This window comes from Manacus candei, unplaced genomic scaffold, assembly GCF_025592945.1.
Source record: "Manacus candei isolate 608988 ecotype Guabito, Panama unplaced genomic scaffold, ASM2559294v1 h1tg000013l, whole genome shotgun sequence".
Classification (NCBI taxonomy): Eukaryota; Metazoa; Chordata; class Aves; order Passeriformes; family Pipridae; genus Manacus; species Manacus candei.
The window spans coordinates 963990-987320 of record NW_026138061.1 but is presented as its reverse complement, the minus strand read 5'-3'; the positions used below and the strand labels follow the sequence as shown (position 1 = coordinate 987320).

Genomic DNA, 23331 nt, shown 5'->3' with positions numbered 1-23331 from the left:
GCTTCAGACTTCGTAGTGCTTCAAAGAGACCAGAAATAGCCCGATTACCAAAATTCACCTCCTTGTTCTCCCTTTCCCTTGCTTTTACCTAGTCATTAACTCCTGTTTAAGTCCAGATGTAGCTACATTTCCCCCCTCTCTTATGTCCCAGGTAGCCATCATAGATTAGTAAATTAGGATCAAGAAAACCTTTCTAATTACTGCTGCAATTAGTTCAAAGCAAACGGGTGGTGTGTGTGCAGTTGTTCCCCGTATGCAGCGACCGAACTGCCCCACAACATGTAGAAAACACCTGCAGCGCCCCCCGCAGCGGGGGGACGCTGCTGACAGCAGAAAGACCTGGTGAGTCACCTCGATATGGAGAGGAGACCGTAAAAACAAAGTTTGTTTCAGAGGAGAGCGTTTGTCGTGTTTCAAACGGAACGAACCAAACATCAAGTCTCCTTTGAAGAGCTGACGACGCCCCCGCGCACGCGCCGTGGCCCCCGCCCCCGGGCCCGCTCGCCGCTGTCAATCACGGGCCGCTCGTCACGCCCGCGGCCCCGCCCCGCCGCCCGGGGCCCGGCGCATGCGCAGTGCCCGGGCCGGGGCCGGGGGGGAATTTGACCGTAAACATCCTGCGGTTTGAACGGCGCGTTCGCGCGCAGGAAGGGCCGCGCCGCCATCTTGTCTGAGTGAGCGAGCGGGTCGGCCCCGGCTCCGCTTCGCTCGGCCTCGGCTCGGCTCGGCTCCGCTTCGGCTCGGCCACGCTCGGCTCGGGCTCGGCCCGGCGGGAGCAGCAAGCGGCCCCCGGGCCCGGAGCAGGGTAAGGAGCGGCTCCGGCTGCCCCGGTCGCTACCGCCGCCCGAAGGCGCCCGGCGGGGCCCGGCCGCAGCGGGGCTCTCGGGGCGCTGCCGGCACGCCCGGGCTCGGGGCCGGCTCTCCGGCGGGGCGGGCAGGGAGAGCCGGCCCGGGGCTCCCCGGGAGAGGCAGCTGCGCGGGGCCGGGTGTGCGGGGCTCAGCCGGGCCCTGTGCGCGGCCTGGTGGCGGAACGGGCAAGGCCCGGGTCAGCGCGGCTGCGGCCGGGGCCGGGGCCGGGGCGAGGGCTGTGCACCTGGAGCGGGCACACGGCGATCCGCAGGGACCTTCCCGCTTCCCGGGGCGGCCGAGGGGTCTGTGGGGAGGTGTGACGGCCGCACCACTGTAACAGATCCCAGCCTGTGCTTTCGCAAAAGGGACAGCGGGGCTGCTGCCGTCTGGAGAGGGGAGAGGAGCAAAGTTTGGTCTGCCAGCCTCCTGTTTTTTAGTGTAACTTACCTTCTGTCACAGGTGAAGCAGGCTATTGAATGTTCTCGCAGTCCTCGCTAGTGATATGAACTACCGTCTGGGCGCTGAGGCTGTTGAGCTGCATATAAAGGCCGCTTTAAAAATGCCTGCGTGTTGAAGAACCAAGAACAAGCTTTTATAGATGCTCTGTTATAAATCTTGCTGAAGTTGTTAAGACTTCTCTGATCCTGAATAGAAGGGCTTCTGTTAAATGTAAAACAAGGTGTTGTGTTTCTATCAATAGGAAAGGAGACTTAGGTTCACTGTGACTTACTGACATGGCACTGCTTCAGTAAAAATGGCTTTTCCTTAAATTTAGACACTTAAAGATAATATTTTAAATTTGGAGAAGTTACCATTTAGGCCCATGTTCTGTGAACGACTGCAATAAGCAAGCTTTCCTTAATCTCTTACTCAGTAAAACTTGTGTCATCAAAAATGGGGGACATTAGTAAGTAAGGCCGGGCTGGCGCTTTATTTTGTGAATATGTTCATTTGTAAATATTTGACATTCTGAGAAACTTGGAAAAGCAAAGCCCACTGATCTAAAGTTTTAACTAGAGAGGAAGGAAGTGTGTTGAGGAGAATAAAAGGAGGAGCACAAAGTTAGTGAGACCTACAATAAACTTAAATTACCACACAATTAAATTAATCATGTCTTGACATCAGGGTTGCTGATATGGGATTTCCCACAGAAATGAGAGTAGTTGCCTCAGTTACTACATCAGTTTAACTTCTCAGTGGCAAAATGTTAAAAAGTTAGTTTACATTTGGGCTCTTTGGGTGAACAGTTCAGAGGAGTAACTGCTGCAAAAGGTGGAGTAACATAAGGAATTCTGTCCTTCTGTTTAACCTGCGTACCTTTAAGGAGTGTGTTAATACCTGGTTTCTGCAAGTTTTTTAGCTTGACTTGGAACTGGAATTGCCTGGAAAAGGTTGATATAATCAAAGGTCACCTTAAATTAAAAAGATTTCTTTTCCAATGGTTGAGTGAACATTCTGCATCTAGGGGCAAGGGCAGCATACCTGCTGAGGCTTAGGTATGAATGTGGAATTGGGGGCAGAACACTGAGCAGTGTTCATAGAGTTCAGTAATCTCCAACTCTGTACAGCATTTGTGAGTGATCTGCCTGAGTACCTTTAGTGGGACTCTGGTTGTATCTGATTACGTAGGTGTGTAGTATATTGTAATTGGAGAACAGTGAATGCAGTTCCTGTAACAGAGTGGTGTGGTTTGAGTAATTAGTAGACCTGGTATGGCAACCTCAGCCACAGAATTTAAAATAAAAGTTGATGGAAAAAACAAGACCTGAAGACAAATGGAAAAGGCTCTATGCATTTATCAAAGGTGTGTCAAGTTGAACTAGTTCAGTTTCATCTTTTTTGATAATTGATTTTGTGGACATAAGAAATTGAGGTGACTCGTCACTGAACCTCAGTAAAGCTGCGGGTGCCACAAAGAAATGTATTAAAATTCAGAAAAATGTGGATTAACCAGACAATTATAAAGGTGGATGAAGGAAGGAGATCAAATAAAGTAGTGGTGAGAAGAGGCATGGAGCTGTAAGGTCTTGTTAGTGCTGTTGGTGATGAATTCTTTCTCAGTGGCACCAGGTGTTCACTGTGCTACTGAAGCCTGCGAGGGAGACAGTGCTAGGGAGTGCCCACAGCAGGGGAGTTCAGTCATGTAAGGACTGTGTAGTGAAGCCTTGCGAGTTAAAATTGGAGAATTCAAAGTGCAGTTGCAGGGTCAGGGTAGTTCTTCTGAACTTTTAAAGTCTGGTAGGGCCAGCTTGGACTGCTGCAGGTGCAAAGGGTGATCCCACCCTTCTCTGCATCATTCCAGGCTGGCTTAGCAGAGCAGAAACAGTATAGGACAAAAATGTGCATAGGGGGAAACCAGCAGAGAAGAGAGATTGAAGGATAGCACAAGGACAAATGAATTTAAATAACTGGCTGATTTCTTAACTGTATTATGGAATTTTTCTACTCACCTGTGTATGACTGTGGTTTTGGAGTAGCCTTACAACAGGAACAAAGATAGGTAGGTGATAGTAAAAAAGAATTGAAGACCGAGCTTTACTTATGGACTGGTGTGTGTATACATAACCTAACCTATGGAGAGCAGCAGACAAGTGGATTTAATGGACTAGGCATGAACAACGGTCAAATTAAAATACAGCGAATGTTTTGTCTTTCATCTGCAGTGTTATTGTCAAGTGTTCTTTTATTAAGCATCTTTCCGAGTGCCTTGAAGGGTGGGACTAACTATGCAAGCATGCTTTTTAGAGTTTAGATAGTTAGCCATTCTAACATACAGAAGGACTTTAAGACTTAATATGTTGAGGGTTAAGATGAAGTTCATAGTTAGCACCTACCAAATTTTCTTGTTGCTACTTTGAAGGGATCCATTACCAGAGTAGAACCAGTATTATATTAATTTTGCTTTACATGTTCACTTACTACGTGTATAGAAATACAGCCTTTTTTACACTTCTGTAGAAAGAAAAATATTTTTTAAAATGTACAATTGTTGGCCAATTTAGGCAGAGGAACCTGAGGACAATGGTGGCACACTGAAGCAAATTCAAAGTTAATTAAAATAAAGTTTTGAGTATTTTAAAAATCAATTTGGAAAAATCAGGATTTGGCCTTTTGGGAGTACATATTCTTTTTGCCTTAAAGGAGCACAAGCAAGATGCATAACAGAAAAATGCATAACTTCTTAGAACATGTTTTAAGATCCTGGTTCGTATCCAATCAATTTCAAAAATTGACAGTTGTGTTTTACCTTTCAAGCTTTTTAAGAGCCATCAGGTACCCTTTTGTGGATTTTTATGAGTTGCTTTTTCAGGCAACGACATATGTTCTGTGTGTCTGCAGGAGCACTCTGCTGCTTGAAGAAACTCTTGGTTCCTTTAACATTCATCCTGCTCCCAACTTATGCCAGGAAATTGATTTCTCCTTTTGTGCCACTGCCTGAGCATACTGTCCTATGAATTAAAGATCAGATGAAAAACCTGAAACACGGAAAAGGAGTATCTGAAAAGAAAGAAAAAAATGTGTAGGAAATGGGAGCAAACCATTGAGGCCTGCTTTGAACAGTTGTATTGAGGCACTAAAAACTTGGAACTGTAAAGGTGGGCTTTGCACAGGTGCTGTAACACAGATATTCCCATACCATACTGCTGAAATTTGGAAGTGGCAGAGACCCACATTGTGACAGGAAATTAGTGCTGTATGGTATTTTTATTTGTTAATAACAGTTAAGATTGAAACACACTTTAAAACTGTGTGTAGTGTGATTGTCACTGTTTTTCTTCATATATTTCACTGTGCAAAGGCTTCAGTAATGGATGAAGAGGAACAGATTTAAAGTGATAGATAAATTGTTTCTGTCAAGGTGTCCAAATAGTGTATTTCCCATTTAACAGGAAAACTTAAATTATGTTTTCAGGGTTACAGTTAACTGTATGTCTGAACTTCTGTGAAACCCATGCTGCGTATTTTAATAATTCTGCCAAATTCCACTAATCAAAGTACATTCTTTTGTAACTGTTGATGAATATTTTTAGTGGACTAATACAAGTGGGTTTGTTAACTGTACATTTGTGTTTTCCCCTGTTCCTCCTGTTCAGGGGTAATTTACAGGCTTACTATGACCAGAGCACTGCATGGTTGTGGCAGCAACTTAAGATACCAAATGCTGTGCTGCTAAGTTACATCTCTGCATACACAAAAATACTGAGGCCTTTGAAAATATACAAGGGATTGAATTGTCTCCTGGCCTTTGAGAGAATTTGCTGTCTTTCAAAAAATACTGGGGAAATAAAAAGAAGTAGAATACCTTCCTTTAGATAATGTTTATTGATGAAGGAGACTTCCAAAATTTATTTCATTGTGCTTCCTAGAAAAGCTTGCTCATGTCCATGTCTGTGCAGTGCTGTCCTTAGCCCACACACAATCTCAACAAATAAAAATGACATTTTAACTTTTTGTGACTTTCCACCTTCATTATGACTAAAAACTATTAACCTCACTCCTTAGAGTAGTTTTAATCTTGTATACTGGGTTAATTAGAACTGAAGCTGAACATTGCTTTTACTTCATTTAAATCCTTTCCACTGTGTCCATTCTTGGTTCTGAATGGAATTGGTGGCCAATCTGTCTCAAAGAGAGATAGCTTGATGATTAGTTCTGTTAATGCAGCTGAAATTTAAAGTTTTCATCTTGCACATTGAATGATACCTGAGAGTGGCGTTACAAGTATGGAATATGATACCACTACAAAGATAATTTTCCCTATCCTTTTATACTCCTTCAAATCTCCTTTATTAAAACAAATAAAACCCCCCACAAATGAAAAAAAGAAAATAATTGTTGGTCTTGACTTTGAGATGTACAATTTTTCAGTGTTTACCCAGATGTCTAGAGGTTGGCATTGCTTCCACTGAATGAGTAATGCCAATGCTTCTCTTGCCCCTGTACTTACTTTTCTAGCAATCACAGTTGTGACTTGCTGTGCTTCCTCTGGCAGTCTTTCTGTAGGCATGGAGGAGGTAAAACCTGAAATGCACTCGTTATATCTTTTCTGTTCTTCTCTTTCGATTCATTTTCCCTATTTGTAGAAATTGTTGTAAAAACTATTTGTGAGTAATCTTCCACTTCTTTAAAGCAAATTTTTTTTTCCTCAGCTTGTAGTTGAGCTGAATCATATGGTTACATCATGCATGAAATTGGCATGTTTAGATCATAAGACATCATGCTGTCCTGCTTCCCAATGGTTTGATGTGTTGGCATCAGCCATGAGGAGGTAGTTACTAGATAAATAGGTAAAAGGAAGGATTTTTTTCTGATGAAGGAGAAGGAAAATGGAATCTTTAAGAACTTTGGAATAAAGCGGTCAAGTTTTTCACCATTTTTATCAATACTTGAAAAAAAAATGAAATGGAAAGCAATCTATTCAGAAATGAAGAGATAATTGTGCTTCCTGTTTAGGAAAATACAGTGAAGTCCAAAAAGTTAGGGCTGTGTATTTTATAGCACTGAATGCTTTACTGAAACAATGTAGAATATATATTGCTATAGTATAGTAGTAGCTACTGAATTAAGAGTAGAAAGAAATGGAAGTGGTAGAAAACTACTGTGGACTGAAAACTGAGACGTGTTTCTTTGCATTATGAGAATTCGGTATCATTACCATAAGGTTTAATATATTCGAGGTTATTTTTTCTTGAGGGGTGGTAAACATTTTGAATTGTCTAAGTGTTGTTCTTTCTGCTTTATAATTCCTTTTTAATAAATATATATGCCATTACATGAACACCACTTGTAAATGTTGGCTTCTTAAATATTTTAAACAAATAGTCTGACCTTAGTGATTGAAAAGTAAACATGTGCACTGCTTCTGAGGATAAAGGGGGTGTTTACAGGGATGTTCCTCATAAAATAAAAAATTTAGAAAAAAAATATTTGCCTTTCTCTTTACAGGTTTGCACTTTGTTTTAGACATCTGGGACCATGTTCTATGCCCACTTTGTCCTGAGCAAGCGTGGGCCGCTGGCCAAAATTTGGCTGGCGGCCCACTGGGATAAGAAGCTGACCAAAGCCCATGTTTTTGAATGTAACCTGGAGAGCAGCGTGGAGAGTATAATTTCCCCAAAGGTATTTATTTTACATTAATGTAATGTTACCTTGTAGTGAAAAGAACTTGTACATAAGATGGTAGTTACTGTTTGGGTCACTGAAGCAAATGAAGTTCTTAACGTTGTATTTTAAAGGGTGGAAATGTCTGTTCAAATGTGAAATGCTCTACTGGGAAACTGGAGGAAGTTTTAAGTTGCTTGATGTTTTTAAATATTTTTAGTTTTCTTTCCCTCTGCTACTCATGACAATTAAATTGTTCATTTTTGAACTAGTGAGCTAGTGATATGGTTGTGACTTTTGTCACTTAACAGGTGACAAAAATGTCTTATACAAAAAGTAACTATTTGAAAAAAAACTTTCTCTTTTATTTTGGTTGATACAAATGTTAACTGTTCTAAAATGCTACTCTAGATTTTAGAAGGACTGCTAAATGTAAGCAAAAAGTGTATAGTACAATCACAGAGATACTTACTGTTCCAGAGCAGTGATTTGCTTCATTGTAAGCTCTGGAAGGATTTAGAAAGAAGAAGATAATGTTCATAGACTCACTATTGAGTGTAGCATTCTTTTAGAGAAAGGAGAAATTAATAGGCACTCTTTCATGTGTTTAACTGTGTGTAACATGTTCATTGGCTGATATATTAGAAAGACATTGTAGTCAATACAAATTTTGAATTCTTACAGTTTGAGGTTAAATCCTGTATGGCTTAATCTTTCTGTGAGACAATTATTCCATGTACCCTTCAGCACAAGTTTCATGTTCTTTCAGCCTGGAAACTTAAGAGGCCTTCCCTGGAATTTTTTTTCAGTTTTATGTTCCCACAGCAGATACTTGATTACACAGTAAAGCAGTGAGATTAAAGAGGAAAGGAACTTAAAATTATTTTAATGTGGCAGTGCTTGTGTATAGGCACTCCACATTTTCCACTATTTCTCTCTGATTTTCTTTTAACTGCAGGACAGAAGATGGAGAGATAATAAGTAACCATTTATAATCAGATTTTACTTAACCAAATCATTATTTATGGCTGTCCAACTTTTTGTATTTTTCACTTTTTCCACAATTAAAGTAAGAAAAACATGTGGTAGAAATGGGGTTTGTCTCTTTTTTTTTTTTCTCTAGACAGAGCAGTGTTTGGGAATTCCTGAAGTGAGCTGCTATTAATTTACTGATATTTGCCAGGCCATTCATGAGTAATATATAGAGTATCATCTTGGATGTAGACTTTGCATTCTTCCTTTCTTCATATTTCTGCTGATTTTTATACATGTTTTGGATATTTGATTTTATTGAAAAAAATCATGTAAAGATGACTGAAATGTCATTAAAGGGAAAAGTAAGGCTACATCTAATTCACTGACTGTGCAATGTGTTTTTAGGTGAAGATGGCACTTCGAACCTCAGGACATCTCTTACTGGGCGTTGTTAGAATCTACCACAGGAAAGCAAAATATCTTCTTGCAGACTGTAATGAGGCTTTCATTAAGATTAAAATGGCTTTTCGTCCAGGTATCTGTCTTTATCTAAGCACTCTGAAAAGTTATGTTGATAAATATATTTATTAAGGAGACATACAATTCTGCCTTCTTTTGTCCATAGAATTACATAAGGAGAGGTTATACATAAGAATTACATAAGAATTAATAGGAGAGGTTATTTTCTTTGGTGCAGCTTCAGCTGGCTGTGTGACTGAGTTGCCTGCTGAAAAACATCTTCTAACTGAATTCTGAACAAAAACTTTTCCTATTAATGCTGATTCAGTAAAATCTCAGTTGTGATTTTGGCTGTTGTTGGTGGATGATGTTAAATGGAAATTCACTGCATGGTTTTTACCTTCTGGCTGAAAATGGCCAGTGTCTTACTGAATAGAAGCACAGAAGGGGTCTTATTTCCATCAAGGGTGAAGATTGCTTTGCCATGAGTTACAAAAGAAATATTTAAGTAAGCTGTTTTTTTACCACTTTTAGTTTCTGAAAATAATGTGAACTGTAATGTCTGCAACATAATTTCCCCCTCTATTGTTGCTTACCTTAAGATTTTTCGTGGCGATGGGGTTCCATATTTAAATGTGAAATGACTTTCCATCCAGCAGTTAATTACTTGGCTTACATACAGTTGATAGTTTTCTTTAATTTTAGCCTGGGAAAATTTTTCCAGCTGGAGTGTAGTTGTGGCAGTGATGCTGCTGGATGCTCACAGCTGCTGAATCATATTCTACCCTTTTAAGTTTGTGAGTGCAATGGATTTAAAAACTGAACTTAAAGTAGACCTTTTGTTTTTTAAAAAGGCAACTCTTGAAAGCCAGTGCAGCAGTAACTTGAGAAAAGTTAAGGTATATAATGCCTTTATCTTCATTTCCTGATCTTCATGTTGTGATTCAGGCACTGAACTTTATGTAGCTTTCAGTGGCAATTTGTTAACTGTTGCCAATTTTTTGTTTACTGTTGGGTTTAACTTCCCTGGGTGATAAGAACAGATAAATGTGTCTTCATTTCACAAGACAATTTGTTTTTCCAGTTTTCCTGCTCCCAACAGCGTGCATGTACAAGGTGAAGCACCTTAAGATCAAGATGTACCAAAAGTTATGTACTGACCTGAAACAAGCTGAGGCACTTGTCTTTGTTCTCAGTTTATCAGCTTTGTGACTTAGGCATTGTCTTGATTCTGTCTGCTCTGAGAATCATGTTTCATTTTAAGCAGCCAACAGGTAAAAGTTCTGAATAACTCTGAAAGGATGGACTAGGTTTCTTCAGTCCTAGCCAAGTACCATGATGAGTAAGCTACAGACTCATGCTTGTTCCTAGTCTCTCTGGACAGTGGTTCTTTGGTTATCTGTTGTGGAGGGGAGCACAGTGGGCAGAGTGTGTTTCTGAAGTGTCTGTACCTCAGAATTGCCTGTGTTGTGAGTGTGGGTCAGAAGGCAGAGCATAGAGCTCAAATCTTCTGCAAGTTACAAAAGGAATTGAACCTGCATTTCCCATGCACTTTCAAGTGTCCTGAACTCTAAGACTCTGTATGAAGGAGAGGTACCAACTACTGGCACTGGTTTTGTGATGCCCAGTCTGATAGTCATGCTCTGAGAATGCCTGCTGAATAACAGATTAAGCATCTCTGGAGGATAAGAAAAGGTATGTATGTGGTTTAGGTAATCCAGCTCTTTTACGTGCAAAATGCTAAGAGTTTGTGTGGCCCAAGTACAGTCAGTACTGTCCTGGGACTTTTGGAGCTAATAGAACTGAATAAATGACCATGAGCAAAGTAGTCATAACTGTCCTGCCACTGCTTTACCCAAACTGAAATGTAGAACTCACCAGCTCATATGGTGCATCATGATAAAAGTATTTTGTAGCAGGTACCTATAGTGTTGTGATGACATAGATGCCTGTATTGGCTGCACAGTTCTGCATAGTGTCACACAAACAATATCGAGTGATTTGAGGCTTTGAGAGTTATACAAGCAGTGCAAGGGCTTGAGGGTATATATTTTGGATTTAGTCTGAATCTCACTACTAACATTATCTAAGGTTTCTTAGCATCAGTTCAACACATTTAAAGACAAGAAGCTCATGCAGGGTGAACAATCTTGAAGGCACAGGATAAAATGCTGTCCTTGTAAGGAATGGGGACTCATGTCTGGGTGTTCTTCTCTGCAGGGGTTGTTGATTTGCCTGAGGAAAACCGAGAGGCTGCTTACAATGCTATTACCTTGCCTGAGGAATTTCACGATTTTGACCAACCACTTCCTGATCTGGAGTAAGCATGGGGTTTTTTTATTTCCACCCAAATAATATTTGGTTTTAGTTGAGGAGAACCTGGTTTTAAACAGCTAACTCATTGCTGAATGTGACGAAAGAGGGTCTGTAGGTAACTTGTATTCTTAAATCTTTTAATATACTAAGCAGGTATGCAACCGTCTTTGTATTGATTTCAAGTTCATAGTACCATGTAATTTTAACCAGAGTTTAAGCTGTCCTTAGAGAGGCTTTTGAAAAACTCATGTATCTGTTATCATTTTCTTTTTTCCTCTATGCAAGGCACTCTACGTCACATATGTTCTCAGGTTAGACAAGATTAGTTTTATGGAAATATTCCTCTCTGGTGGCACTTTTAATTCTTAAAACTTCTTATTGCTAATGGGTTACTTGTAAACATGACAAGTATACAACCTGAATGGTTCTTGATCTTGAAAAAATTGATGTTATTCTTTTGGGTTATTCATAATGGAATTTACTTTGTACTTGTATTATTCAGTGTTCTGTTTAGTTTATATTCAGATTAGAGTAAATACGAATTTGGAATTGCATAACAATTCTGTGTTCTTCTAAGAAACATACCTTAATACACTACAAAGAGTGTTAACTTAGTACTGGTTCTAAATATAGCTTTTGATAAACTATATTAATAGCTTTTGAAGTTGAAGGGGAGGAAGTCTTTTCTTGATTATTAATTTGGTCTTTAAAATTAGTAACCCAAATATAGCAAGGAGTAAGAGATGTTCAATGCATTTCCAGAAGCTAACACAATTGAGATGATACGTTTGAATCATTAATGGTCTTACTGTTCTAAGCAATGTTTTCTATTCACTGCTTATCAGCAGTTTTTTCATAAGTGACTGAAGTGTAAAATATACTTCTTATGAGCTAGTGTCATATTTCTTTAAGCAACTTTGTGTTGTTAATTTTTTTTAATGGAGATTTTTAATAATTGCCTTCTGTTTGTTTAAGTGATATTGATGTGGCCCAGCAGTTCAGTTTGAACCAGAGTAGAGTGGAAGAAATTACAATGAGAGAAGAAGTAGGCAACATCAGTATCCTCCAGGATAATGACTTTGGTAAAGACCTCGTGCATTATTATGTGTTACTAGCTAATTTTGGTAACTGTAAGATATGGTTTTGCAATAACTATTGAATGCCCACTAAACACAAAACAAATTAGCTCAAACATGCTTTGGTTTTGTACATTTAATTTTTGGGTCAGTTTTTCCAGAAAGTCTGTCCTCTAATGAATGCTCAGAAAACTTCTAGCTGCCTAGAATAGGCAGAAAGAAAAGCTGAAGATTATTCAGTCAGGTTAATTAGCAAAGTACTGTGTCAATTATAATTTTCAAGTGTGTGAATATGAAGTCAGGTGTTGCTTTAATCATAAGCATGTTCTCAGTCAGAAACCATTAGGAGATTTCTAAAGCTGAAGCAGTCAGTGGCAAGGAGTTTACTGCTTCCAGTGTCTTTTCAAGAACAGTGTTCTAAAATATGAATCAAAGCCTAAAGACAGTTGTACTTGAATGTCTAGTTCCCAGCATACAGTACTGTAATCCATAATTTAGTAATTTTTTTGAAAGAATAACCCAGGAATTTATGGTGGTGTTGATTTGATATTGGTTTGCTCCCTGTATGCCCTTGAGGCATAAGGTACAACATTTTTGAATTTCATTGAATTCTTTGGTTTCTGTGTAGATAAAATTTAGTAGGATCTTGCTAATATAAATTCAAGTAAGTAAAATAAAATGCTTTGAAGAAGAGATAGTTATTTTTTATAATTGTTTGAACGGTACTTTTGCCATGGGATTGCTGGACATAATTTCTTACACCTTGTCATTAACTCTGCAACTAAGACGAAATGAATTTTGGTTTTACATTTGGGCTTTTGCTGATCAGTTAGCTAAGTCTCTTGCACCTTGGTTCTTTAGCACTTACAGCAGTGGAGTTGTATTCTTGCAGGTGACTTTGGGATGGATGATCGTGAGATGATGAGAGAAGGTAGTGCATTTGAGGATGACATGCTAGTAAGCACCAGTGCTTCCAATCTCCTATTGGAACCTGAACAGAGCACCAGTCACCTCAATGAGAAATCTAATCACCTGGAATACGAAGACCAATACAAAGATGATAATTTTGGAGAAGGAAATGATGGTGGAATATTGGGTAAGTTTGAGAAATTTGTTTATCCTCCGTCCTGTCTTCTGCATTCATAAGTTCTTGGGTGGACAGGGGGAAGCTGTTTTCCTTGTAGCAAAGATCTCTCTCAAAGTTATGCCTTCAGCAGTAGAATTCTGGTTTGTGAGTCCTACAGCAGTGCAGATGATGTACAGATGATCTTAAATGTTGGCATAAATGAAGTTCTAAGAAACCCAGTAAGATGCAAATATGTGGCAGTTGTATTGTAATAAAGGTTGCCTGTAAGCTCAAAATTTGTGCTGACATACATCTTGAAAAAGCGCTGCTGCTTTCTTCTGTGTCAGCATTGGAAGTTTTCTGACCTTTGCCCTGTCTTTATCTGTGTTGTGATAAACTTGTCTGTACTTCTTTATAAATTTGTCAGTACTTTTTCATGAATTTGTGGATGCAAAACTGATTCTTTCATATGGTTGCTTCAGATGACAAACTTCTCAGTAATAATGATGGTGGTATTTTTGATGACCCACCTGCACTCTCAGAAAGTGGAGTAATGATGCCAGAGCAACCTCCCCACGATGATATGGATGATGATGATAATGTATCAAGTGAGTATTAGCTAGGGCTAGATCTAGGATTACTCTTCAACTGATTTGATTTTTATTCTAATTCCTTAAAAACATATTAAGCTCAAAAGTATGAAATGGGGTAAATCACTTGAGGTTGTGGAGGAGGGGATGGGCAGGGTAGCACAGTTTCTCCATGCTGTGAAACAGTGCAAGGTACCTGTTCTCGTTGGCAGTGGGTGGCCCAGACAGCCCGGACTCCGTGGATCCAGTTGAACCGTTACCAACTATGACAGATCAGACAACACTTGTTCCCAATGAAGAGGAAGCTTTTGCTCTGGAGCCTATTGACATAACTGGTGAGTAAGCTATTTGGGAATATTTTACTTGTGTTGTCAGAGACTACCTTAGCTTGATGGAGTGGAAATGAATGTCTAGAACTGCTGCTGACTCTGTTTCTCAGCTGGAAGGGAAACCAGGGACCAAGTGCTGAATTCCTTTTATTCTAACAGTAGCCTTCCAGTACTTTCCAGGTAGGTAGCTTCCATGGATGGTCTTGGAGGATACTAGTTTGTAATTTCTGCAGTCGAAATGTATAATAGCACAATACTATAGCTTTTGGTAAACATGCTAGTTAAAATGCACTGAGTTGAAATAGAACTCATCATGTCTTTAATTCTAATATGCTATCTGTAGTGCAGCACAATTCTTGATATACTATGTTTGAAAGCCAGGAGTGACTGCTTACATTGAGAATGAGTGCTCTTCTAGTGATTTGTAGCTTTAATGAATTGCTGAGTTCAGGAAATGTATCTTTTTATATTTGAAATTCTACTAAATAGGTGATTTCCTTGTCTTTCTCTTTAATGCAAGAAACTTTCTTACTTTAACCAATACTGTATTTAGCTCATTGTAAACAGATCCCTGCTTTAATGAAAAATTAGGATCTAGAAAGAAAGTAGCTTGTCCTGTGTCTTCAGACTGAGCTCCAGGCCCTGATTCCCTGCTTGGCCAATCAGAGAGCCCTGGCACTGCCCTCTCGTGGCAGGCTGGCAGCAGGGGTCCAGCAGATCTGCTGGGACCAGCAAAGACAGCTGTTGCCAGAGCTTCATGGTCTGCTGCAGGGTGCCAGGCTGTAAGCAGTGTCGTCCTAGAGCAGGGTGAGAGGTACAGGTAAGATAACCACCCACATTAGCTCCACCAAAGCTCAGGCAGGGCTTAGAGATAAAACTTGGTATAGTATTTTCACTCTGTGATTAGAATTATAGAATGGTTTGCTTTGGAAGGAACCATGAAGATCATCTAGTTCTAACTGTCCTGCCATGGGCAGGGAGACCTTTCACTAGACCAGATTGCTCAGAGCTCCATCCGACTGGGCCTTGAACACTTCCAGGGGTGGGACATCCACAACTTCTCTGGACAAGCTCTTCCAGTACCTCACCACCCTCACGGTGAAGAATTTTTTCCTAATACCTAATGTAGACCTACTCTCTGTCAGTTTGAAGCCATTCCCCCTTGTCCTGTCCCTAGATGCTCTTGTAAAAAGTCTCCTCCATCTTTCTTGTAGGCTCCCTTCAAGTACTGGAAGGCTGCAATTACATCACGCCGAAGCCTTCTCTTTTTCCAGGCTGAACAATTCCAATTCTCTCAGCCTTTCCTCATAGGAGAGGTGCTCCATCCCTCTAATCAACATGAGGGCCAGGGTTTGCACCAGCCTAACAAGCAAGCCATGGGGGAGGGAGGCATGTGCAGCTGAGGACATCAAGGCTTAGGTAGATTCAGTAAAACTACGAGTTTACACAAAAGAATTTGTAGGTTACGGGACAGCATTCCTAGTATTTGATCTTTCACACTGCTTATAGCCTTTCAGTCTTTCTCCCAAAGCTGACATTGCCTTAGATGCTTTAGGTAGCTTTATACGTGGGCAAATAAGACCTATAGAGAACCTGCAAGATTCTTCTATGGTGTGGTATCTGAACTAACCTTCATTACTTGCTAAAAATCTCAACAGTCAAAGAAACCAAAGCAAAGAGGAAGAGAAAGCTGATTGTGGACAGTGTGAAAGAACTGGATAGCAAGACTATTCGAGCCCAATTAAGTGACTACTCTGATATTGTTACTACTTTGGATTTGGCACCGCCTACTAAGAAACTGATGATGTGGAAAGAGACTGGTGGAGTTGAAAAGCTTTTCTCTCTGCCTGCACAACCTTTGTGGAATAACAGGCTACTGAAGGTAATGTGTTTGTGCAGGTTCATTTTTAAATAGACTGTATTCAGGACTGTGCCTCACATATAGTAAACATCAGCATATCAATAGTGATATAGTAATATTCATAATTGGAAAAAAAACCACATTAAAACAAGAAAGATATTTTAAGCATTGGTGTTACCAGTTACAGAAGTAATTTTTTTTTTTTTTAATATTAGTACTGTGGAGAGGAGCTTAAAAAATAGGAAAGTAAGATAGACCATAATTACTTGACCTGAAATGAAATTGAAGGACACTGAGAACTGCAATAGTGAATAATGTAATCTTTCCTCTATAGCTCTTTACTCGCTGTCTTACACCTCTGGTACCAGAAGACCTAAGAAAGAGGAGGAAAGGTGGAGAAGCTGACAACCTTGACGAGTTCCTTAAAGACTTTGAAAACCCAGAAGTTCCCAGAGAGGAGCAGCAGCATCAACAGCAGCAACGAGATGTCATTGGTTTGTGTCTTGTCAAAGATACTCTGCTTCCTTCAGAGCTTATTTTTCTCTTTTTTTTGTGCTTTGTATTAAGTCATCAAAGATTATGAATGGAGCAAAGAGCTTTGTAATGGTTGTTTAGCTTGATGTACAGTCTGTGACCGAAAATAACTTCTTTTTGCTAGAAATAGCGGGCGCTTAGGAATTGTTTGAACCAGTGGACTAAATGTGTATTGGATTGGGTTGTATGCACATCTGTGCCAATTCTGCTTGTCACTGCAAAAGCTGTGCAGGCTGTTAAGAGTGCTCAGTTGTAAATTAATAGCAGATTAGACTTTGGTATGATTTCTAATACATCTAAACCAAGGTTTGTTGTGGAATATAGATGAACCTATTCTTGAAGAACCAAGCCGTTTACAGGAGTCGATGATGGAAGGCAGCAGAACCAACCTGGACGAATCTGTTATGCCGCCCCCACCACCTCAGACAGGTGTGAAACGCAAAGTGCAGCAAGTAGAGCCAGAGCCAGTGCTACCCGTGAGTAAGATTTCACTATGGTTTTTTATGGGGAATGAGAAGTGGGTGGTGTCTTTGAGCAGGAAATGACAGATTGGAGGCCCTAGCTTTCCATGGTCATGTGAGATTCGCTGGAATATAGCAGAACATTTGCCCCTGGGTAGGCATTCTGGTGTTTCTTCTTAAGTGAAAAGCTTATTGAAATATTTAAAATGCATGTAGGATAAAGAAATGACACTATTTCCTCCAGAAAAAGTCTTCAAGGAATTAAGTGTTTACAAAGCTATCAGGTTCTGCTTGGCAAGTGTATATGAACATTTTCCACTGAAGCAAGGATTGTGCTAGCTGCACAAACTTCCTTTTTAAGACAGTCCTATTGTTCCAGGCTTAAGGCTTCAAAGAAAGACTGATTGCCTGGAGGTATTTCGTAGCTGAGCTATGAGTAGACTTGGAAACTAGATGTGATGCAGTGTGAAAGGAAACAATATTTTGAAGGGGAAAGGAAGGAAAAGGGCAAAATGAAAGGTGTATTCTTTTTCTGAATGCTTATCTGCTGAGAACAGTCCTGGTTTATGCTATGTCTCATAATTGTGCATGTTTAACCTCACTTTTCACGTTCCTTGGCCAGCAGGTTGTTTGCTGTAGAATGAGACTGATGTTACATTATCTTATTAAAAAGGGTGGCAGCTGCTGCTCCACTTGGCCATGTTATGGGGTGAAATTGGCATCAGCTGTACTGAAGTCAGTGTAGTTGGGGGAGTGAGTGTTGGAAATTCTTCGATCACATGAGCAGGTCAGGCCTCTGTCAACGTACCTGTAGTGTTACCTGCTGTTTGACCAAGTCAGAAGTTGCTTAGCCATTTTAGAGTATGTGTAGAAACAGTTTCAGGTGTCAGTGTAACTTTGCTGGCAAACACTTAACTGCATATAGATTCACAAGGAGAGTACTGTATTTTTTTTTTTTTTTTTAAATTAAAACTGACTACATAAATCCTGTTAAACGGCTTTTCTGGGTTTTTCTCTTGATATAAATATTTTCTGAGAATGATAATTGAGCACCAAAGTCACTCATAAATTTTAGGAAACTTTGCGAGATACCTGTGTTTTAATTCCTTCACATTTATATCACTGAGAACAGCATTTTGATACTTTGAAGATGTCTTATTCTACCAAGTTAGTGTGTTCATGTAGCACTGAATCTGGTTATCTATTGAATGTGCCAATTCAAGAAATGGGATCGATGGTTTGGATGGTGGACTAAGTGAAGTTATTGGAAAGCCTTTTTTTCTTATAGAGGTATCATAATTTCTGGTTTGAGTAGAATCTAAAGGATTAAAAATACATGTATGGATAGCAAAAAAAATGCTTTTCGGTTTTTAAAAAAGAAAAATTCATACAAATAGCTAAGGTTTAGATACTTGAATTTTATGCAACTGGTCTGTTGCATCGTCATTGTATTGTAAAAGCACAGACAGAATTATCCTTTGGTTTAACTGTATTGTGTACCTTTACAGCATCCACCGTCACAACAGCTGGAAATGCCACCTGTAGAAATGCCTCCAGAGGAGCCCCAAAACATCTGCCAGCTAATACCAGAGCTAGAACTTCTGCCAGAAAAAGAGAAGGAGAAAGAAAAGGAGAAAGAGGAGGAGGAAGAAGAAGAGGTAAGAACTCTGTGTAGGAAGAGTTTATGTGTTTCCCAGAAGCGTTTGACTGTGGATTCAGTAAATGGCATAAGAAAAATCTTTAGTGTATCCTTGGGAAATGATAGCCTTTGGAAATGTAAATTCTTTAAGTATTTCATGACCATTTTATAATATTTATGGTATTTTGTATTATAAATTGTATATACATTCTGTTTTGAGTTAGAGGGTTCTCCTGTTCTCACACATGACTGGATTAAACCACTCTATATATTTATGATGCCTTGTACAAGAAGTTTTGAACTTGATGTTGTTGTTCATTTTAAATAGTTTGTGCTGCCTTATGAAAGTAACTTTTTGCAAGAAAACCAGCCACGTCGTAAAATGTCGTAAAATGTAACTTGTCTCTTAGCTACAATATTTAATATTCTCTGGCTGTCAAGACAAACTTGAATGACATCTTTTATTTTACACCTGCTTGCAGGAGGAAGACGGCACAGGGGGTGATCAGGATCAAGAAGAAAGGAGATGGAACAAGAGGACTCAACAAATGCTGCATGGACTTCAGGTACACACGATCATTTGCTTTCTCTTGAAGTAGCTTTTGAGTGTGCCCACTAATGCTTTTGATCTGAGTTAAAAAGTTAAGAAAGAGCTTTATTTGCAGTAGATGTTACAGCTTAAAATATCAGTTATGTCTTAGAGGGGGAAAAATGCATGTAGTTGATTTAATCTATGTAAAATAATTAAATGGAAATTAAATCTATATTCATATAATTGTCATTTTATTCCAAAGAATATTTGAAGTAAATTTTTTTGCTTAGGTGTTTTTCAACCTTTATGTCCACACTTGGTGTGCAAGTAAGACTCCCAGAAATTTAAATTTTAAAGTTATTGAGTTTGATTGTGTTTTTAATGAAACCATAGCACCTCTGACTTTGTGCTGTGTGGCCCTAGGCAAAGTCCATCAAGGTGTAGGGCTAAAACCATTTTACAGGATGTTTACTGTTGGCTGTGCTAGTTGGAAAAATTCTACACCATGAGAAGCTGAATCTCTAACAAGTGTGGGAATCTGACCTTGTCTGATTTCCAGGATGTGGCTTCAGTCTGCACAGACTCTATCTGTAAGATGGATTCTTGCTTACTGGAACTCAAGAGCTTTTTTCTGATCTGATGGTTGAACACCCCTTGTGAGCACTTGAACTGAAGCACAAACCACTGTTCATTTGCTTATAGGCCTCTGTGTGTCCTTCACATATTCTTGGACTACCTTTGCCTTTCAGCCAAGTTTGTAGCTCCTACCCCTTTGTTCCCTTGAATATTTGGGCAATTCCTGAGATTCTGCAGTCACTGAAGTGCTTCAGTTTCATCACTCTAAACTGTTTCTGTTTTCCAAAGCCATCCTTGTTTTTTTTGTGAAATTGATAGGCTCCATCTGTCCTTATAAAATGTCATAGTCAGTATTGTATCTCTGAACTTCCTGTATCTCTGAATTTCCAGTATGGTGGCTTTGGGGGAAGAGTTTTCAGTAAACTGAGATTTAGTTCTAGTGTGTATTCTGTTAAGTTTCTCAAAATTAAGTTATAATCAAGGAAAGGCTTTACATCTCTGGAAAATGTTAGTAGAGTTCTATCATAGGAATTAATTGCTTATATCTTCAAACAACCTTAATTTCAAACTCCTAAATATCCCTTATGATATTTTAATACACTTAAATTTAGTTCAGATTACATTGTAAACTAATGTAAACTGATTTAAGTCAGTTCTTTTGCACACCTGCAGGAATATTGGTAGTTTAAGTAAGACTGCTTTAAACAAAGAACCCAGGTCATCAGCACAACCCCACACAGCCACTCACTCACTGCCTTCTGCTGGGATGGGGGAAAGAATCAGAAGGGTAAAAGCAAGAAAACTTGTGGGTTGAGATAAAGATGGTTTAATAGGTAAAGTGAAAATGGTGCATGCAAGCAAATCAAAATAAGGAGTTCACTCACTGCTTCCCAACAGCAGGCAGACATTTAGCCCTTTTCAGAGAAGCAGGGCTTCATTACATGTAGTAGTGACTGGGAATACAAATGCCACAATCCCAAATGCTCACACACCGCCCTCATCCTTCCTGCTGTGTTATGTGCTGAGCATGATGCCGTATGGCAAGGATTATCCTTTTGGCCAGCTGGGCTCAGCTGTGCTGGCAGTGTCCCCTCCCAACTCCTTGTGCACCCCCAGCCTACTTGCTCCAAAACACAGCACCACATGAGCTACTGTGAAGATAGCTCTGAAACTCTGACGTTTAGATAACTCTGTCCCAGCCCAAACCAGTACAACTGTAGCTTAAAAGTAGTATCTAAAGTACACAGATGGTGAGTTGGTAATGTTGTGTAATGTTTCCTCTCTGAGTGTTTCATCACAATGTCTGGAAAGAGCTTCAGAATTCTCTTTGGACCATGTCTAGCTTTTTCAACTCTTTCTTCCTTGTACCAAAAGAGCATCACTCTGGATGACTGAAACGTTAAGTCTGCAATGAGATTCAAAGTTGAGATGTGATTAAAGTAATTTGCTTTGGCCAGCCCTAATATCTTTTAATCTAGTAGATATTCCGGAGCAGATTCTGTTTTAAATTGATGATGACAGTTGTTGTCCTAGCCAGAAAAAATACGTATTTTTACAATTACTGTTTTTTAATACATTATTGCCAAGATTTTGAGAAAATGTAAGCAACTTTGTGTACCTAGTTTCGGACAAACAGAGGAGTTTTAGAAATAAACAGACTTTCACCTCGGGGAAAGTCATGCGTCTTTTAAAGAACATTAGCTCTTGAAATTTTATTTGATTATTTTTAGAGTTACTTTCATTTTGAGAAATAAAATCTGGTTTTTTTTCTCCTATTTAAAAAAGTTGTCCTGTATTAAAATAAGACTGGTTAGTTATTGCTGCAAAAAGAAAATCTTATACTATACTATAGTGTTTCTGGAATAAGTTCAGCAGATTCAAGAGTGATTTTTTTACATGTCCCTGGGAAGCCTACTTGATTTCATTTAGGTAAGATCTATATAGAAATTTTCATGTACATGTTGTAATGTGCCCATCCAAAGTCAAGTTCTTCTGAATCTTTCACAGTGTCCTGGGGTAGACAACAAACAGAATCTTACCAAGAGATGTTGTTTCTGTGTAGTTCTCTATTTAATTTGTGGTGTCAATGTGTTTTTCAGAGAGCTCTTGCTAAGACTGGAGCAGAATCCATCAGTTTGCTTGAGCTGTGCAGAAATACAAATAGAAAACAAGCAGCTGCAAAATTCTACAGTTTCCTGGTACTGAAAAAACAACAAGCAATAGAGCTGACACAGGAGGAGCCCTACAGTGACATCATTGCAACACCTGGTCCCAGGTTTCATATTATCTGAATGGTTACGTAGAGCAGAGCTAGTGCTCATCTCACTAGTGTGTACGTGTATTGCCCTGTCTGTAGGGCCCACAAGACCATTGCAGAAAATTTAGATTTTATTGTCTGTATAAAGTCCTTGGTTTTCTTCTGGGGTTATTTTGGGGGTTGTATTTTAACTTTACCACTCAAATTTTTAGTGAAACTGCTGGGGTGGGTGACTTGACTTCCAGCTGCAGAAACCAGACTGCTCAAGCGCCCAGATTAAGATTGTTTTTACACCTCGGAGCAGATGTGTGCAATATTGGTGCATGTGATGTTGAGTATCAATGAAAATGTCTTACAGTAATTTGACTAGTTGATTCAATAGATATTTTTAACCTATACAAGTAAACCTGAATGGCCAACCTATTGTCTGATTAAAAACTTTGCCAAACTCGTCTGAAATGTTCGGCCTGCTTCTCATAGTAGTGGGTTTTTTTCCCCTTCTCTAGATCTTTGTGCATACTGTGGGTCTCTTAAAGCTGCCAGTATGAAAGGTAGTGCCTGATATGTCAGCTTGCTGTGTCACTGCATTTTTGCAGTCGGATTTTTGTAGCCCTTGACGCTAAGGGGAATCGAGTGTCTGTGGAAGGCACTTCCTCCACGTGATACAAGAAAGGACAGAACATGTTAAGCATTTTAGACAAAACATTCCTTTTCACTTACCACGTCATTATGGTCCACTACTGATAATGGCTAATTACTGTTAATAAGTAACAAATGAAAACTAGTCATTTCATTTAAACTTTTAAGATATAATGCTTTAGGTTTGTTAGAGCTGTATATAAACTCCAGACTTTTTAAAACAGACTTCTAGATTGTAAATTATCTGATTTCTTTATTAAGCAGGCATACGAAGAAAAGTTGGTGAATTCAGATACCACTTGTACCAAAAGGGCAACAAACTTTGAGTACAGAGTACAAATGGGCCCTATTCCACTTAATCATGTAGTGCATTAATGGCTGTTAGGATATATTTATGGTTTTAGTATCAATTTGTTTTGATAATTTACACTCCTGTGTTCAAAACATTTTACCAGTTTTTCAAAAGAAGTCCCATTTGATTTTAATTCTAAAGAATGAAGCTTTACTGTTAGACCAGGTAGCACCAAATATTATGTGAATATGTTGATTATGGAGACCTGTCTTAACTTTTTTTAGGGCGAAATTGTTCACACTGAAGGTTCTGGTTTTAATGTTGGCACTTTTGTGAAATAATTTTGGGACTCTGAAATTTCAGTGTATACTCAACTGTAAAATTATGTGAATGTTTGAAAAACTCTGAGACTACATGATGACCATGGTTTAATAATCCTTAAAAAGTTAATTGTATAAAGTTACTGCAGCTTTATTTTCAACATGATGTGCCTGTAAAACCATAATTTTCCCTTTTGTAAAAAGAGACATTGTAGATAACTTGAATGTTTAATTATAGAGAAGGTCATTAGTTTCTTGTTACACATTTTTAGTCTGTTTTTGTTGCTTTTCAAGGTTAATAATGAAAATAGTTGATGCTGTTATGTATAACTTTTCTAATAAAAGTTGTGTTATAAGCTGTTATGTGTTAGCTCTGTGTCTTTTTTGAACACCTTCTGTTGATTTAGGAGGGACTTAGCACTTACAGGTTGGTTATTTTGGTGTTAGGAGTGGACATG

The 23331-nt window shown here is 39.1% G+C and overlaps 1 protein-coding gene across 1 annotated transcript; it reads left to right on the top strand.

The window, feature by feature from the left end:
• The first annotated feature begins 611 nt into the window (after positions 1–611).
• Positions 612–23236, top strand: RAD21 (RAD21 cohesin complex component). Its single transcript, XM_051778489.1, has 14 exons — positions 612–805; positions 6796–6969; positions 8332–8461; positions 10606–10705; positions 11677–11783; positions 12670–12873; positions 13326–13451; positions 13646–13768; positions 15421–15644; positions 15958–16117; positions 16482–16633; positions 18127–18276; positions 18740–18823; positions 21465–23236. The coding sequence occupies exons 2-14, from the start codon at positions 6826–6828 to the stop codon at positions 21654–21656; spliced, it is 1896 nt and encodes a 631-aa protein (XP_051634449.1). The 5' UTR covers positions 612–805; positions 6796–6825; the 3' UTR covers positions 21657–23236.
• The last annotated feature ends 95 nt before the right edge of the window (positions 23237–23331 follow it).

Coding starts and splice junctions, on each gene's coding strand:
- RAD21 (XM_051778489.1), top strand. CDS start 6,826: ATGTTCTATGCCCACTTTGTCCTGAGCAAGCGTGGGCCGCTGGCCAAA. Junction 10,706..11,676: donor CAACCACTTCCTGATCTGGA/GTAAGCATGGGG, acceptor TGTTTGTTTAAG/TGATATTGATGTGGCCCAGC. Junction 11,784..12,669: donor CCTCCAGGATAATGACTTTG/GTAAAGACCTCG, acceptor GTATTCTTGCAG/GTGACTTTGGGATGGATGAT.